General features: G+C 56.2%; 1 protein-coding gene across 1 annotated transcript in view; it reads right to left on the minus strand.

Moving 5' to 3' along the window:
* Positions 1–12,052, minus strand: part of KCNG2 (potassium voltage-gated channel modifier subfamily G member 2) — a 29,686-nt gene extending 17,634 nt beyond the window's left edge. The window contains exon 1 of the mRNA XM_034996264.1: positions 11,466–12,052. Coding sequence (XP_034852155.1) covers positions 11,466–12,035 — 570 coding nt within the window. The 5' untranslated portion in view covers positions 12,036–12,052. The remainder of the gene's footprint in view (positions 1–11,465) is intronic.
* Between the last annotated feature and the right edge of the window lie 5,585 nt (positions 12,053–17,637).

Genomic DNA, 17,637 nt, shown 5'->3' on the forward strand with positions numbered 1-17,637 from the left:
GGATGCAGCGGGCAGGGGAGGACGCAGCGGGCAGGGGGAGGATGCAGTGGGCAGGGGAGGACGCAGCGGGCAGGGGAAGCCCCGGCTGGGGCCCTCACGCGGTGGGGGCTGGCAGCAGGTCCCCTTCTGCGGGGCGTCTGTGAGCGCTCTGGGCAACCAGCTGTAAGGCACAGAGATGAAGAGCAAGGCAACAGCCCGGTGAATGGGGCGAAGAAGAAAGTCCTCAGAAGAATAAGCAGCAAGTGAAGATGTGAGAAGGTGTTAGCCTCCTACTGACTGAGTTTCAAAAGCCAGGAGACGGCTTTCTTAAGAGTCAGGCAAACTGTTACAAGGACACGGCCCACTCTTCCGGGGACACGGTGGTGATGTGCTCACGTGGATGGCACGGCCTCCTCTGGGCATCAAGAGGGGGCCTGGTGATGCCGCAGTGCGCTGGGTGGGCATATGCCAGGAAATAGTCTGAGCGAGAGTGTTCACCCGGTGGGGCTCACTGCAGCAAAGAACGGCAAACAAAGTGCGAGGAGGGAATACTTCGAGTTAGAAAACAGCACGTCTGTTGGATGCCGCGCTGTGTCTGGAGACGGCACGACGCTTTACGATGTCACGGAGAGGCACGACGAGGCAAGACAGGACGGCGTCTCCTGCTCTCCGTAAAGAGCAGGTGTTATGCTCACGGTCAGGAGGACACTTCTGAAGACGGGCATGGTCTCCGGGCTGGGTGGGGGCAGAGGGGCGGGGGCTCAGGGACCTAGGGCTGCAGTGACACCTGTCGGGAGGCAGGTGGGGGAGGCATCGGGCAGACCCCGTCCCTGGACAGGACCTGAGGCTTGGCGGCTGCATAGCACACCGAGGCCACAAACCAGTCCTCAGGGAAGCACCCGCTTACTCCTCCAGATGGACATCTCCAGGCCGGCTCAGAAAGCAGCACCTCTCCCACCCCTGTGAGTCTTCCCTGGAAATCCTGCAGAGCCCAGCCGGTGTGGGTCATCGCCTGCTCCCATAGGAGAGCCCAGGAGCCTCCAATGTACGGATTTCACAATGTATTTCCTGCCCACGTCCTAACTCCAAACCCTTACCAGACTATTCACACGTGCCGGTAAATTAATACTTTTGGTAACAGAAACGCACAAGCTCGTTTGGGAATAGCCAGTTTGCTGAGCTAGAATAGTTAATGTCTTATTATTAAAAACATCCCTTCATGTCAGACTGAATATTTCAGACTTAAGTGGAACCTAAAACCTGAATTCTCGGGTCTCTTCCTCCAGTCAGGGTGGTGCCTGATGGATCTGTGCTTGGATGAATTGAGGTCTCTTAAAAATACTGCTTGTAAGTCAAAATAGTTGAATCCTATGAGGGAAATGCTGGGGAGGCAATGGGATTATACACACCTGGAAAGATCTATTTCCACTTATTTCTGATAAACACTATTCTCACAGCTGCTTGCATGCTGGTGGCTGCAGGGGGAAAGAAGGGACAGACGGACCCCTTCAGTATGTGCTCACAATAAAGCGAAGAATGAAGCCCACCTTCTCCCTCTCAGGCGGAGCCTTCTCGGGGTGCTGGGTGTGCGTGTGTGTGTGCATGCACGCGTGTGCATATGTGTGCACGTGTGTGCATGTGTATGTGTGCGGGAGCGTGCGCATGCATGCGTGTGTGCGTGCGTGCCTATATGCGTGTGTGCCTGTGTGCATGCATGCGTGTGCGTGCATGTGCCTGTGTGTGCATGTGCACATGCATGTGTGTGTGCATGCATGTGTGCGTGCGTGTGTGTGTGGGGGCGGCCACTCGTCTGCAGGCTGGAGGGGGTCCTGCTCGAACTGCATGCCGGGCTGCCAGCAGTCCCACGGGCCCCCCCAGGGGCTAAGAGGGAGGGTGAGGACGCATCTTCTGCCCAGCGCTTCTCTGGCCACCGTGCAGTCTCAACCCCACTGAGCACTCCATGGGGAGGGAGAAGTGGGGGCCACATCCTGCACAACACAGTCCCTGCTGATTGCCACACGAGGTTGGCATCTGACTCTAACGGCCTCTTTGGATTGGTGCTCCCTGCCACACTGTAGACTGTTTACAGAAACCAGCTTTCGGAGAACACACGTGGCCTCTGCCCTCAGCCCTCCTGACCGCCTCCCCCCGTCTGGCATGTCCTGCACGAGTATCAGCATCCTCCTCGTGCACAAAAAGGTAAAAAGAGCTGCCATTTATTTAATTGTGTGCGCAAAGCACCATCCGAGGTATTACATGAATTATTCAGTTTATTCTCAACAGCTTTGAAGTATCTGCATTTACAAGATGAGGCAGCAGGGCTCGAAAAGCAGACAGGAGTGTTTCAAGGAGGTCCTACAGGAGCTGGGCACTGGGCCTTGCTCCGCGTGCAGCATCTGAGAACTTAACAAATACCCAGTTTTGTCCCTTCAATGCCCCTGGATAGACGATGGCAAAAAGAACCTTGGGACAGGGTCTCAGTTCTGCACCAAAGGGCTTGGAAGTCACCACTCCATCCTAACAAAAGCTGAACAGACTGAAAAATCAGCAGCTCTTCTCAAATCTGTGAGAGGGGACGGTGCAGCAAACTGCTGACCCCAAGATCGGAGAGGCCGCGGATGCAGGAGCCCCGCCTATGGGAGCCCACACTCCAAACTGCCCCGGGAACCAGCACCGGGGCAGAAGAACCCAAACTGTGATTGCTAAATTGCTGGACGCTCGGTTTGGACAAGTCTGAGAGTTAAAGCTCCAGAGGGTCCAGCCATACGGTGGCCCCAACCTATGCTCAGATTTACCTCTGGGAGCTTGACCATGACCTCACAGAGGCTATGCAGATGGCAAAAAGCAGAGGACAGGATGCTTCAAGTTACGGGTCATCACGGAAAGGCAAATTCACTTTTTAAAAAAGATTTATTTATTTGAGAGACAGAGAAGAGAGCGAGTGAGCGTGCATGTGGGCTGGGGGGAAGGGGCAGAGGCAGAGAGAATCCCAAGCAGACTCCCTGCTGAGCATGGAGCCCAACCTGTGGCTCAATCCCACGACCTTGAGCGGAAACTGAGAGTTGGACGCTCAACCGACTGTGCCAACCCAGTGCCCCTTCAGGGAAATGCAAATTAAAGCAATGAGATCCCACTACACACCTACTAGAATGACCAAAATCCAAAATACCGACAACACCCAATTCTGGAGAGGAGGCGAAACAAGAGAAACTGTTATCTATTGCAGTGAGAATGCAAAATGGGGCAGCCACTTGGAAGACTGTTTGTGGTTTTTTACAAAACCAAATGTACTCTTATCATTCGATCTCACAATCATGCTCCTAATTATTTATCCAAATGAACTAAAAACTTACATCTGCACAAAAGACTGCATACTGTAATTACACCAGCGTCATTCAGAATTGCCAAAACTTGGAAGCAACCACAGTGACTTTCGGTAGGTGATGATGAACTGTGGTCCGTCCAGACAGCGGAACAGTATTCAGTGGTAAAAAAGAACATGTCATCAAGCCAAGAGAAGACACAGGAACCTTGAGTGCACATCACCTGGTAGGAGAAGCCAGTCTGAAAAGGCTGTGTCCTGTGTGACCCCAAGCACATGGTGTTCTGGGAAAGGCAGAACCATGGAGACGGTGCAGACCCATGGTGGCTGGGAGCTGGCGGAGGGATGGATAGGTGGACCACATGATTTTTAGGGCAATGAAGCCACTCTGTAAGGTGCCATCATGGTAGACACGTCATTGCACATTTGTCCAAACCCACAGAGCGTACACCACCAAGAGTGAGCCCTAATGTCAGCTGTGGGCTCTGGTTGATGATGACGAGTCCACGTAGGTTCATCAACAGTGACAAATGCACCACTCTGATGATGGCAGAGACCGTGCGTGTCAGGGCAGGGGTCTACAGGAAGTCTCTGGACTTTCAATCTTTCTGTGAACCTGAAACTGCTCTAAAAACTGATCTTAAAAAAAAAATCTTGTAGCCTCTATTCTAGGCATTTTGAGTACAAGTCTTTTTTTTTTTTTTCAGACTGAAGCACAAAATACACCCTCCCCCATTTTTTCTCCTGCCAAATTTGTGCAGAAATGGAAGGGGGAAAGTCCTGAGCTTTATGTTCATCCCTTCGTGCTCCTGGCTGTTTCCAGAGCCTGTCAGGGCCTCACCAAAGGGTCTCTCCGACGTGGGGCCTTGGACCGCAGCTCCAGGTGGGGTGGTGGAGCCTGGGGCCTGGATGGGGAGAGAGGACCAGCCACGTCCCTGAGGAGCCCGTCAGGGTGAGTGCATTCCCGGAGCACCTGGGCCGCACAGGTGCTCACCTGGCCGTTCTTAGCGGCCCTGGAAGAATGACCATCCTCATCTTACAGAAGAGGAAGGTGAACAAGAACAGCAGCCTGAACCGGGCAGGCATGTCTGGCTCCCCGAAGAGGCTTGACTCACTGCACAAAATTTGCCACTGGATTTTGCTGATTACTGGATCAGATCTTTGTAAACAGGAAAATAAACCAACCAAACCCGCTCTCTTTCTTTCGGGGGCACTGGCTGTGCCGTTCTCTGCCCCGCATGCCTGCAGCCCCGGAGAAGCTCGCAGCGGTCTGTGAGGTCTGGCTGCTGACTGCTCTGTCTCTCCTTCTTCCTTCCGGCAAAGAGTAAGCGAAGCTTCACCTGGGCCTGTGGCCGCCTGGTCAGGACAGCAATCCCAGCCCTGCAGCAGCGTGTGCCCACGGCACGTAGGACCCGGGCTGCTCACTGCGCAGCCACGTTTCCACGTGGAGGACCCAGGCTGCTCACTGCGCAGCCACGTTTCCACGTGGAGGACCCAGGCTGCTCACTGCGCAGCCACGTTTCCACGTGGAGGCCCACCTGTCCCCTATGGGGGGGTGGAGGCTGTGTGCTGAGCGTGTATGGCTGCCTGCAGCCCCCGCTGACCACCCTGGATGCTGAGTGGCTCTGTTGCCGTGACCCTCACCAACGCTGCTTTCTTCTGCCACCGTGGTCGGGAGAAGCTCCTCCACGAGCTCAAGAGGAAAACCCAAGTCCCTGTGCTGAGACCAGGGGGACCCCTCTACCTGCTGGCTTTGTCCGTGAGGACCACTGTAACAAGCGCGGAGTGGGGGCTAAAACAAGACATTTATTCCTCATAGTTCTGGAGGCCTGATGTCCAAGATGAAGGGCCAGCAGATTCGGTGTGTTGTGAGGTTCTGCCTCCTGGTTCACAGACAGCGTCTTTTCCCTGAGTCCTCTCAGCGAAGGGGGTGAGGGGACCCTCTGGGTCTCTTTTATAAGGACACTAATAACATCACGGGGGCGCCACCCTTGTGACCTCATCACCTCCCAAGGCCTGACCTCCTAAAACATCACCTTGGCTTCAACATGTGAATTTGGGGGGACAACCCCAAATCTTGTCCTTCTCCCATGCAGAATACATCCATTCCAACAGCCCCAAAGTCTCACACATGCTAGCATCAGCTCTAACGTCCAAGGCCAAAGTCTCACTGCATCTTGACGAAGGAGATGTGGGTGATACTCCAGGTGTGATCCATCAGAGGCAAAGTCCCCTCTGCTATGAGCCTGCGGGCCAGACCTATTGTGTGCCCCCCAAATACAGCGGTGGGCCAGACTCAGGAGACATTTCTATCCAACAGGAGGAAAGAAGGAGGAGACACAGGCTCCCCTTTCGTTGGTTCTGATTCTGTTTCTCTGGAAAACCCTAGCACAGCTCACAGAGTGAAGCTTTTATGCTGAAAACTGGCAAAACTCCACCTGTGTCGTGGGCCATACGCCCAGAGGCTCTGCCACCAGCTCTCAATGCTGTTACCAAAACGTTCCTAGTGAATTCGAGGCTGAAATCACAGTAGCAAAATTTATAACTAATTATACAGGCCTTGATTCAATCATGTGGGCTTTAAGGAGAAAAACTGACCGAGCCCAGTACCAGCCCAGTGTATGGGGAAGCCACGGCTTTGACACCCTGTCCTGACACCCTGTCCTCTGACAGCCCGTGTGCGTGGCCTGTCTCCACTGCCAGCCACCGGGCGGGCGCTCAGCACCGTCCTCGCAACACCCCAGCGGCTGCCGTACAAAAGGAATCCAGCAGCTATTTGCTGGAATAAACTTTCCTGTTCCCCGTCCTCCAAACAGTTCTGAGGCCTCTCCTCGAAGCATGGAATCACCAAACAGATGTCTCCCTGCAACGTCTGGCAACAGCCAACATCCGGGCATGGCCGTGGCCTCTCCCGGCCACCTTGAGTGAGCTGGGGCCCAGGGACATGTCACTTTGTGGCTGTGGGGGCCTCGTTCACTCCAGATCCACAGGAGAGTCCTGAGGATCCCGCAGTAATTAGGGTACATGCTCACATGGGGCCTCCATGTGGCGCGGGGAGGGGTAGCGACGTGCTGTCCTGCCCTTCCCACAGCCTCCTGCAACCCCGAAGGTGAAGGCCACAAATGGCCTCTGGCTCAGGGCTCCTACAGCAACGTGGAGCGGGAGCTTGGAGATGACCTCAGCCGGGGGCCTGGAGTCTCCATTGTAAACGGCGGTGACCCCACCTCACTCCGTGGGGGCACAGACCCCATGCTCCGTCCAAGCACCTGGCATTAGAACATCAACTCATCTGCTGCATGGAGCCCCTCCCGTGTGGCCACAAAACGGCGGGGATACTGCTGGGTTATCATTCCTGCGGTTATTTCTTCTAGGAGCCAAGGGAAAGTGAGGTGTGTCCTGGGCATGTTCTGGATTAGGAAGTACTTTTTGGCGATCAGAGAATTCAGTGTACCTTTTTGTGGCCATAGATGTTTACATTGGTAACATTTGTCCCTGCCGACGAGCTGGGACCACTGAGCAGATGGCCCTAAGGCCTCCCATGAGGACATCTGGGGGTCAGGATGCCACCAAGACACCTATGGCCCAGGTGCTGGGATGGGCCCCACTCACGGCGGGCGCACTGGGGGAGCCAGAGATGAGGCGCAGGCCTTCTGGGACCAGGCAGGTGGGTCCTGCAGGTGGGGGCGAAGAAGCCGGCAGCCATGGGCCTGCGAGGACCCAGGGTGCAGTGGGGAGGGAACTGGGTGTGCCCTGAGATGCCCGGAAGCAGGCAAGCGCCTCTTTGTTAGGTTCTAGAGGGCTGTTGGAGACACATGGCAAGTGGGCTGCCCACAGATAATTTCGGATCGGAGTGTGTTCCACGTGTTCTGGGCGGCTCTGTCTTCCAGTTACAGACACACGCGCCTGACGCCCCAGTCTCCACTCCTTACACATGGATCGTCACCTCCTGAGTGAGATCACAGTTCCTTCCTGGACACTCTGCAGGGCGCAGGTCTGACGCCACGGCGCCGAGCTACCACTTTTCATGGTTTTTGGGCCTGGATGCCCTCTCAGGAGGGGGGATTCCTCATTGAAGGAAGAGATATCTTAGGATTGCTCAGTCCGCGATTGTGAGCACAGCACACAGGCCAGCCCGGGAGAACAGCGCTTCCGGTCCCCTGGGGACGGTGCTGGATCAGGGCCCGATGTCATCTGTGTCCCCGGGAGAGAGAGGCCTGAGAGCTGGAGGCAGAGGAAGGAGCCCCTGAAGAGGGCCGAACAGCATGGACCGGCTGGAAGGCTAGAAGGAAGAGGACCGTGCCCTCCCCGGGGTCTCAGCAGGCCCGGGGCCAGGACTGTGCGGAGAGACACGTGGGAGCACAGGGAACACAGTGGGAGACACGTGGGAGACACAGGGAACACAGTGACCCATGATGGAGCTCCCGTGGGAGTCACCTGCCGGCCAAGGCTCCTGCGATCGGCCTAACCATGCACACTGTCACCCTCAGAATGACAGGTTTTCGTGGCCTGGGCTCAGCCCTAAGGGCGGCTCCAGCCCCAGGGCCCCACACAGAAGGAGCCAGAAAAGGGGCCCTGGGGTCCCTGTGGCCCTGGCTGCACTCACAGCCCTGGGGGTCAGGTGGGGCACACACTGGAGTCCTCTGCACCACCATCTGGACACTCGGGGGCCTGCAGGTGCCCCCTCCCCGGCCCTCCTCATCTTAGAGGGACAGAGCAGAAGGCAGGAATGAGTAAGGAGGGGACCGTGCATCCCTTACAGCCTTTCTGGGAGAAGCCCCTCCAAGCTCCCCCGGGGGTGCGGTGGGAGAGCTAAGCCTGGGGAAGGACACCTCCTGGTCCAGGGTCCTCGCTGTGTTGTGAGGTGGTGCCTGTGACCCTGGGCATCAGAGCCCCGCTTCAGGTTTGGTTTGCCTGGGGAACAGGCTCCAGGCCCCCTCCCACCCGGTTCCAGGCCACGCCGACACCCGGCTCCAGGCCTCGCCCACCCCGCGCTTCAGGCCCCGCCCACCCCGCGCTCCAGGCTCGGGCTGTCCAGGTGTGACTAGCTCGCGAGGGCAGCAGCTTGTTCCGTGGACTGAGCCCCAGGGTGAGCAAAGGGACACTCGAGGGGACTGGACACCAGGAAACCAGAACCTATTCTGTGTTAGGACAGCTGCAGAACCAGGTGCACCTGGCGATAATGCAGCGTGGAGTGTCCACGTGTCCCGGGTAGCACCTCCAGACCCTCAGCCTCACGGGGTGCTCGTCCTACAACTCCTCCAAGAAGCAGCTTCTGCCGTGGGCTTCCTTCAGCTCGACCAGGGCCTGGGACCCCGCTCACTCCCTCACAGAGGTATCGTATGGGCCAGCCCCAGGAACCACACACAGCCGCCCCTTCTCCTCCAGTCCTTTTAATACTGGAGGAAAAGGATGGTCTGTCTCCTCCACGCTTCTCTGTGCCAACACACAAAAATAACGACACCAGAACTGCCAGAGAGGAAACAGACAGCTGACCGAGGGAGCTACTTCAGCTCACTTCGGGTTCTCCAGGACACACCCTGCTCCCCCAAGACGCTTCTCCAGAAGACACTGGGTGCTTTAGTTGGAACGCCCACCTGACTGTGGTGCAGGAGAAGCAGGTGTGCTCGTCACTGTGAAGGCCCACGAACGTCAGAACCAGCGGCCCAGCGGCCTGCCAACCCACACCTCGGAGGACTCAGTTGGGAGCCTTCAGAAAGAGACTTAAACTTTAAAAAGAAGTCTTTTAGCCACTTATTTAAAAATCAGAAATCACATACAGAAAATATTTTAGCCCTGTAACTCTCAAGTTAAATTCTACTGGAAAAACCCCAACAAGAAAATACTAAAAGGCTCTCAAGTTTCTCTCTTCCCCTCTACCCTCCACCCCGTCTGCCTCGTGCCTGGAAAGAGTTAATGGTGAGGCCACTTCGGAAAACAGTAAGGAGGTTTCCCAGAAAAGTAAACATAGAATTACCATTCAATTCAGCAAGTCTACTCCTGGATGTTTACCCAAAATAATGGAGAGCAAGGACTCAAGCATGTGTTTTTACATGAAAGTTCACGGCAGCATTATGCACCGCGGCCCAAAGGTGTTAGCAACCCAAGTGTCCGTAGATAGATGGACAAATAAGCAAAATGTGGTGTATACTTAACAATGAAATACTACTCAGCCTTAGAAAGGAACGAAATTCTGGCTCCTGCTACAACATGGATGAACCTTAAGGACATTATGCTCAGTGGAATAAGTCAGTGGCCAAACATAAATACGGTAGGATTCCACTTATGTGAGGTTCTTAAAGGAGTCACAATCATAAAGACAGAAAGTAGATGGTGGGTGCCCGGAGTTGGGGACGGGGGGTCATGTTTAATGGGGACAGAGTTACAGTTTGGGGAAGATGAAAAGTTCTGGATATGGATGGTGGGGATAATTACACAACGTGAATGTATTTAATACCACTCAACAGCACACTTTACAATGGTTAAGATATTGGTAAATTCTGTGTATATTTTACCTAAAAAGCTGATGAGCGACATTTACTCTCTCTTCAGCGCCTGCCACGTGCTCCACAGGCGTCTCTCACCAGGCAATGGGCAGCACATGGACATACCTCCACCATGTGCTCACGGACACTGGGATTATTCCTCTGTAATCCCAGAACTGACGGGACGAGACGGTACCTGGCCAGTGTGAAGTGATGTTTCGGGAAGTGGGGAGGAGGGGGCTGATGAATATGAACATGGGGGCCAGTGGGCCCTCCGAGGACTCCACAATGGCCAGCTTCACTCCTGAGAGGATGTCAGGAATCGAGACAACCCTAACTTCTCCGGTGTCCTGATGCTTATGTACATGATTCCCCTCCTGCGTACTGCCCGGAGTTATTGCCCTTTAGAAAATCCAAACACAGCAAGTACCTTTTTGAAGCAGAATCTGAAACTTGAGCTAAGTTAAGGCACCTTGAAGGAACAGCTCAGGAATCAGACACCCAACGGCAAAGGGAACCAATTTCCTAAAATTTACATTTAAATTTAATCTGCAGTCAGGGTTGCCATGCTCTCGGTCAGCCAGCTAATAGCTAATGTTTCAGCAGGACGTTTCCCTTCAGCTCTTCACTGTGTCTCTCGAAAAGGGGTGACCCCACCACGTGTGCTCCAGGCTGACCTCCTGACCTCTGAAGGGCTCTGAGGCTTTGCTCTCGAGCTCACTGCCCGAGGAAGGGGTTCCGGAGCCTTGGCCCAGCCCCTGAAATGGGGGAAGAGGGAGCTGTGGAGGGATTATGCCCCCCCACCCAAGGAGGAAATGCAGGGCAATACTCGACTCTGTCCTCCAAATACCGCAGGACCCTCTGTCTTCCAGCCCTGCTGCCCCAGACGGCACACACTCCAGGCCTTTCCTGAATGATCCCTGGATTTTCCACGGTGTGCTCAGTGCATAAAGGCTGATACGAGCTGGGTAACATCCGAACCTGGCAGCATTTCTAGCCACATGTGCTGGCATTCTCACAGACCAAACAGGGGCAGAGAATCTTCCATTTGCTAGAAATGCGCCCAGCACCTCAACAGAGTCAACCCTGGGTTTGCCCGAGCAGACACCTGGCCTGGCTCCAGTGTCCTGCAAGAATGTGAGGCCGTGTGCCCTTGGTTCAAGACCACAGGACTAGAGATTAAAGCTCACAACTCTCCAGACCTTCATGATACTGAATGTTTAGCTGCAAGTGGTCCACGCTCTGAAGGCCGAACTACTGGAGAGGTTCAGGGAAGGCCTGCTGACCAGAGGGAGCCAGCCTCACTGAGTTCTTGCAACCGTCTCATCAGTGCACAGCCGCGGGTCTGATGTGTGCGCCTCCTGGAGAAGGCGCACTCTGGGTGCTCTTGACCAGGGCAGGGGACGGTGGGTCCAGCGCCTGCAGTCCGCCCCCATCCGGGAGGGTGTCAGGGACCAGCACTCAGCTTGCTCTCCCTTGGCCTAGCTGCCTCCAGGCCCCCGCTGTCCCCAACCTCTGTCCTGGCCACAACCAACCCAGCGGGGAGCCAGCAGCCGCTCCCCAGGCCCAGCTCCGCACCCCCACCCCCCGCCCATCCAAGTCTGCCCACCACCCCTCCCCACCCCCCGCCCGGCCTCGCCCCCCACCGCCATCCCCCAGCCCGTCGGGGCCGCCCGTCTCACCCGCTCCTCCTCGGCGCGGATGTCCGGCATGGTGCTCAGGCAGAGGCCGACCGCCGTGGCAGCCACGACGGCGACGGACACGCAGGCGAAGAGCTTGCCGGCGGGTCCGGAGCGCGGGTCGTCCAGCAGGTCCCGCAGGCGCCGGCCGGGCCGCGCGCCCCCCGGGCTCCCCCGCGGCCCCGCGTGCGCCTCGGCCGCCTCCTCCTCGCGGCGGCGCAGACGGCGCAGGCAGCAGCGCTCCAGGCGCGCCTCGTCGATGCCCCAGTAGGCCAGCTCGTCGCGGAAGGCCAGCGCGCACGGGCCGCGCAGCAGCCGCAGCTTGCCGGCGCGCAGCAGCGCCACGATGGCGCGGAAGGCGCACGGGCTGCGGTCGAAGAAGAACTCGTCGCGGCCCGCGTCGTAGTCGTCGCACACGCGCAGGACCTCGTCGCGGCCGCGGCAGGCCCGCAGGCGCTCGAGGCGCGCGAGGGGACAGCGCGCCAGCGCCGCCCAGGCCAGGCGCACCCTGCAGCCGCCCACGTTGATGATGACGACGCGCCGGCCGCCCGCGGGCTCGGGGCGCAGCACCATGGCCGCCGGCGCCCGGCCGGGCTCAGGACGCAGCGCCTGCAAGGGAACAGAGGCGTCAGGGCGCGCGGGGGACCGGCCTGGGGAGGAGCCCAGTTGTCCCGCGTCCAAGGGGGCCCCCGGAGCCGACCCCTTCAGCGCCCGCAGGCCCGCTGGGGTGGTGCCCTGGCCTCAATTCACGCCGCGGGGACCAGGGCAGTGGCCAAGGGACAGCTGCCCTGGCGATGCCCCGCGGGGATCCCGGCCAGGCTCATCTGCTCCTCGAATAAAGGTCAAGGGGGAAAGACTGGGAATTAGTTTTCATCAAGCTGTGGGGCAGTGTGCACTTGGACTTTGGAAAGCCAAGCTGGTTGCTGGATGGGAGAGAGAAAGTGATCAAGGCTGAATCTTGTGTGTACTCCTGCCTGCAGTCAGTAAGCACTGAATGAACATCCGTGTGTCAGACACCTGACACGGAGGACGTGGCTCCTTGGAATTCCAGTTTGGGGGACAGAGACAGCCCAGCACCCCCAACTGCAAGGTGAGGTCTCTATGAGAAAGAAGCCGGTGCTCGGGAGGGCACTCAGAAAGGTCCAAGACAACCTGGGGGGCCTCTCAGAAGCAAAAAGTTGGGGAAAATGTGGAAGTTGTGTTGAAGGAGCGAGATCTCACTTATTTGAAAGCAATCATCGTTTAGGGCACGGAAACTTGCTGCCAAGATTTCCTGCTGCTTCCTCAAATCGAAGACTCTGAGGGATTCAAGGCTCTGAGAGTTCCAGCTCATGCAACCCCCCAGGCTCACAGACCGAACCCCCTTCATGGGGTAGTAACACATCTGAACTTGAAACGGCAGGAAGCAGCAAAAGGAAACCTTGTGGGGGCGGCGTGTGGCACTCACAGGGACGCCCCCCAGAGTCCCTGGAGCAAGGCTGACTGGTGAGGACCAGCGGCTGCAGTTCCCGGGGAGGCTCAGAAGGTGCCACGCCCCAGAGGGAGAGCACCACACGCCACCCTCTCTCCTGGAACTGCAGAAATCAAAGATGGGACAGCAGTTTCTGCTGGGAATACAAGCGTCAGGTTTCACCACGAGGGACAGAGAAACCCAGCTTATATGACACACATGTGGGAAAGCCTGCTGGGCTGCAGAGGGCTTCGATCCCTCCCCCTTTCACACCCCCTTGGAGTCATGTACTAAATTGTGGAACAGGATGATGGACTCCTGGTGTAGCTAAATCAAATGTGTCCTTCAAATTCTCTGTAGGTGGGTGAATAATCATTAAAAGAACTGCATGCATAATCAGCTAGACCCTGGAACTTTTGCAAACAGTTTTCTTCCTCCAGAATATACATTTAGAAATACAACTATAAATCATCCCTCACTTTAAAAGTGTTCTAAAGTCAACTTCTTGCTGACTTAAGAGACCACATTGTCACTTCCAAGCACCTTAAACACATCCCCCATTCCCAACATGGAACACAACAGACATCTAAGGGCTGCTGATTTTAAGAGGACTTACAGCTCAATAGAAAAATGGGCAAAAGTCACAAAGCTTACAGGAAAGGAAAAAATAGCCTTCAAGCATATGACAAGATATTCAGCTTCATTCATAATAGCAAAGAGACCTGTCATATTACCACAAGGTGGCGAACGGGGACAGATGAAGAAGTCTGATCCCTCTATTGTCAGGGGTGTGGGCTCCGTCAGACTCGTTCACTTTTGATAGACAGGAGGTTGGTTTAACCGTGACAGCAGCTGAGGGTGTGACCTCCTGGGGCCTTTGCTAGGCTACGCCCTCAGGGAAAAGATAGAAAAAAATCCAGCTGCCGGTATAGGAAGATCATGAGATTTCTTTGCCTGGCTCTAGGTGAAAAATAAAAGCATGGATCTCAAAGCCCACCCTCACAGTGGTTTTTGACGTTGGAATTTTGGTCTGTGGAACTCAAAGCTAAGAAATGGTCCCTCACAGAAGACAGTCTTGGTGGGTGCTGTCCCTGTGGCCTGTTAGGGCCCACACACTCCGTCTAGAGCAGTGGTTCTCAACCAGCTGCGGGGGGCATTTGGCGAAGCCTGGAGCTGTTGTTCACTGTTGTGACTGACAACCATGGGTAGAGAGATGGGTGCTGCTGACCCCTGCAGTGCACAGGACATCCCCAGAACCAAGGGCTGGAAAGCTGCCCAAATATCAACAGTGCCACTGGTCTACAGAGACTGACTCTCACGTCCAGCCTCACGGGATTCCCACAGATGAAACCTCAATGAAGATGAATTTACAAAACAAAATTCTAAAACACACAGGGCAACAACCCACATGAGCAAATATCAGCACGCACATGAATAATAAGAGTAGGCTCCTAGGAACTTTAGGTAATAGAAGTTTCAAACATACATAAAGACATGAAAGAAGGAATTAAAACACCAGGGGAAAAAAGACCTACCCAAAGAGACCAGGAGGAGTGGAACAAGAAACAGAGTCCCCCTGGGCCCCACATCCCCCTGGACCCATGTCTTCCTGGTCCCTGGGTCTCCCTGGACCCATGTCCCCTGGTCCCCAAGTCTCTCTGGGCCCCACATCCCCCCCGGGCCTGTGCACACCCTGGGTGGACTCCTAGCTGCCAGCACCTGGGTCTCTTTGTGTGGGTTTTTCTGGCTGCCAGGGCCTGCCCTGCCTGCCCAGCACAGACCGAAGATGCTTGAGACTCCGTGTCCGCAGGGGCGGCTCTCACCAGGGCTGAGAAGCTGGGCTGAGAGACCCCAGAGCTCTCTAGTCCTGTGAGGGGCCTCACTGGCTGACTCGCCCTGCATTCCCTTCCTGGTCACTCCAGACTGGCATTCCTGGAGTTGCTTCCCAAGTTAGCTACTTGCTTCTGCGTCCCTTCCTCCACTCTGCCCTGGAGGAACTGAGCTCAAACATCTGGGGAGTGTGAGGCCAGCTCTGTGTGTGGAGCGCACGGTTCCTGGAACTTTAAAGAAACAGGAAGATGCAGGGAAAAGTGTCTAAAAGAGAACGTTATTAGTGGTTTCATGCATGCATGCATTCATCCCTGTAACTAACGATCATTCAACACCTCCTATGCACCAGGCTCTTAGATTCAAGAATGGAACCTTCTGCTTTTTGTAGAAAGAAAAGGGATTTAAAGCCGCTATCTTGGGCTGCTTGACTGGGTCTTTCATAGGAATTACTACTCTTTTATGATATGGTCTCTGTGAACCTCACAATGCCAACTTCTGCCCAGCCGATCACCTTCCTCCCCCGTGTAGTTTGTCATCCAAACTGGGACTCTCTTCAGAAGGCACAGGGTGCTGTGAACAATGACAGGGGACCCAGAGTCAATGGAGAGGGATGTTACCCTGCCCCAGGGGAGCAGACATGGAGTCCTGCGGACGGCCCTGTGGGAGAGGCTCATGCCCCAGCGGTCTGTTTCCCAGCTCATCTGGAGATGGCTGGTGTGACGGCTGGTGCAGAGGGCACGGCTCCCAGAGAGTCCCCGAGTTCCTTTCCTGGGCACACTAACAGAAGCCAGGCCCAGAGGAGCAGCGTGGGTGGGGGAGGGAGAGGAAGGCTGATCGAGGAGGCACTAGGAGCTGGGGCGGGGGTTCCGAGCATGGTGACAGCTGCTCGGGAGACCGTCTGAGGGCCTGCTGGGTCTGGGACTTCCATGAATCCTTGTCATTTACGGGCACTGACCCTCAGAGGCAGGTTCTGCTGGCTGCACTTGGCAGACTGCAAACCACGTATCGCGGAGCTGGGGGACGGAGCTGGGTGCTGGCCACTCTGGCACTTACCTTTCCCTTCTGATTCCTGCTGACTCACCCAGGACCTAATGCAGTCCTGCCAACCTGTTTGCCTTCGTCTTTTTGCCAGATCAGCTAACCTGTGATGGGGTTTGGCTCAGCCAGATGTTCTTTCAGTGAAGTGGGAGCCCACAGAGCTGTAAGCAAATCGCACGCAGAGTCTGCAAGCAGAGCCATAGTGCCCCAAAGCACCATCGGGATGCGAGCAAGAGTCCCGTATATTTAAGCATTCTCTGTGTCTTGGCATTTCTGTGTCCACAGGGGCTTGACACGCCATGGGGGGTAGACCATCCCTTGTGTAGCTGCATGAGGACAGCTAGGCTGTGCTTGCACTCCTCAGGGCCGCACCTGTCGCTCGGGGCTGCTTGGCAAGGGGACACCTCCGGGTTCCTTGCAGCCCCAGAGAGCCTGTCCATTCCCGAGTCTTCCACCGGTGTTCCTCGAGGGGACAGAAATTTGACTCCTTCTCAGAATTTGAGAAGACTTTGTGCTTCTGACACCGGAGAGCGTTTTCCTGGCATTTTTTGTGTGTTGTGGGACGTGTAAGACCTTTATTTCCTCACTTTACAATCCAAGGGTATTTAGGAAAGCATATTAAGGGGCTCCCGGCTAGCCCATTTGGGACCACAGGACAATGGAGGCCAGCCTCTGAGATGAGTCCCAAGAGGGTGGGCGCTGCTGTGGATGCTCAGTGGTGGTACTCGGGAGGTGCCTGGCCAGGGACGGTTCACCACACCGTGACTGACACCTGGTGCAATGTTCTGTGATGTAACACGAACCCCCAGCACCCTCGACCTTCAGCTCACATCGGTAACACGCACATACTCCCAAGACTGACTTCAAAGTGGGACGTCAAAGCCAGCCTGGCCATTCAGTCACTATGCTCAGCTCACAGATTCCAGTGGAAGGAGGTCGTGCTCCTCCTCTTACGGCATTCTATAGGACTAGACATGCAAGGTCGGCGCTGGAAGAAGAGGACACCCAGACCCCCATTTGTCAGGAGGCTCACAGTGAGGCCGGCTTCCCCTTGAGCGGTGTCCATCCCGCGGGAAGGAACGCCACGTGTGGGCCCAGAAGGGAATGAATGCACCTTTGTCCCTGACCGCCTGGCCCATCAGCACAGGCCAGCGGCAGCTTTAAGCCAGCCTGTGGTCCCAATCCCAAGACCTTCTGCAAGAGTCCCTCGAGGCTGATCACAGGCTGCTGACACCCCACGTCTGATGTTTTGGGGAATTCCTGACTTGTGTTGATGGGCGGCAGCATTCAGCCACTGAATGCCTCTGGTCTGAGCCACCACCTGCTCCGGAAAGATTTCCAACCTGTCCTCTGTGCCCAGCACGGCAGCCAGGGGGGCTCCTGAGGCCTTCCAGCCATCCCTCCAACCCAAGCTCCCCTGGTGCCCGTTCCCACGGACGAAGGTCCGGCCCACGCGGTGCTCACGTGGCTGGTGCGGCGTCCTCCCATCGTCCTCCTGCCCCTCGCCTCCCTGGGGCTGTTCCTCTGCCCTGGGCACCTGCCCAGTGCCACAGCTACAGTCCCTGTTCAAATCCTACCTCCCCTTGAGCTCTGCCCCCGTCCCTCAGCTCACCCCACACCCCGTCCGTCCCTGGCCTCCAACCTGCCGAGAGCTTCCTTTTGTCCTAGCACTTTGCTCCTGGAGAAGCAGGCAGTTTGCTCACCTGTTTTATCTACTGTTGGTTTCCCTTCTGCTCTGCTGGAACAGAAGCTCCACGAGGGTATGGCTGCCATCTCTTGTGCCCACTGACGTATCAAACACCCCAACACGGTCCCCGGAGTGTCGCTGAAGGGACACGCTAGTGATGACTGAGCCTC

The sequence above is a fragment of the Mirounga leonina genome, unplaced genomic scaffold (assembly GCF_011800145.1).
Source record: "Mirounga leonina isolate KUSES-001 unplaced genomic scaffold, KU_Mleo_1.0 Mir_93, whole genome shotgun sequence".
Lineage (NCBI taxonomy): Eukaryota > Metazoa > Chordata > Mammalia > Carnivora > Phocidae > Mirounga > Mirounga leonina.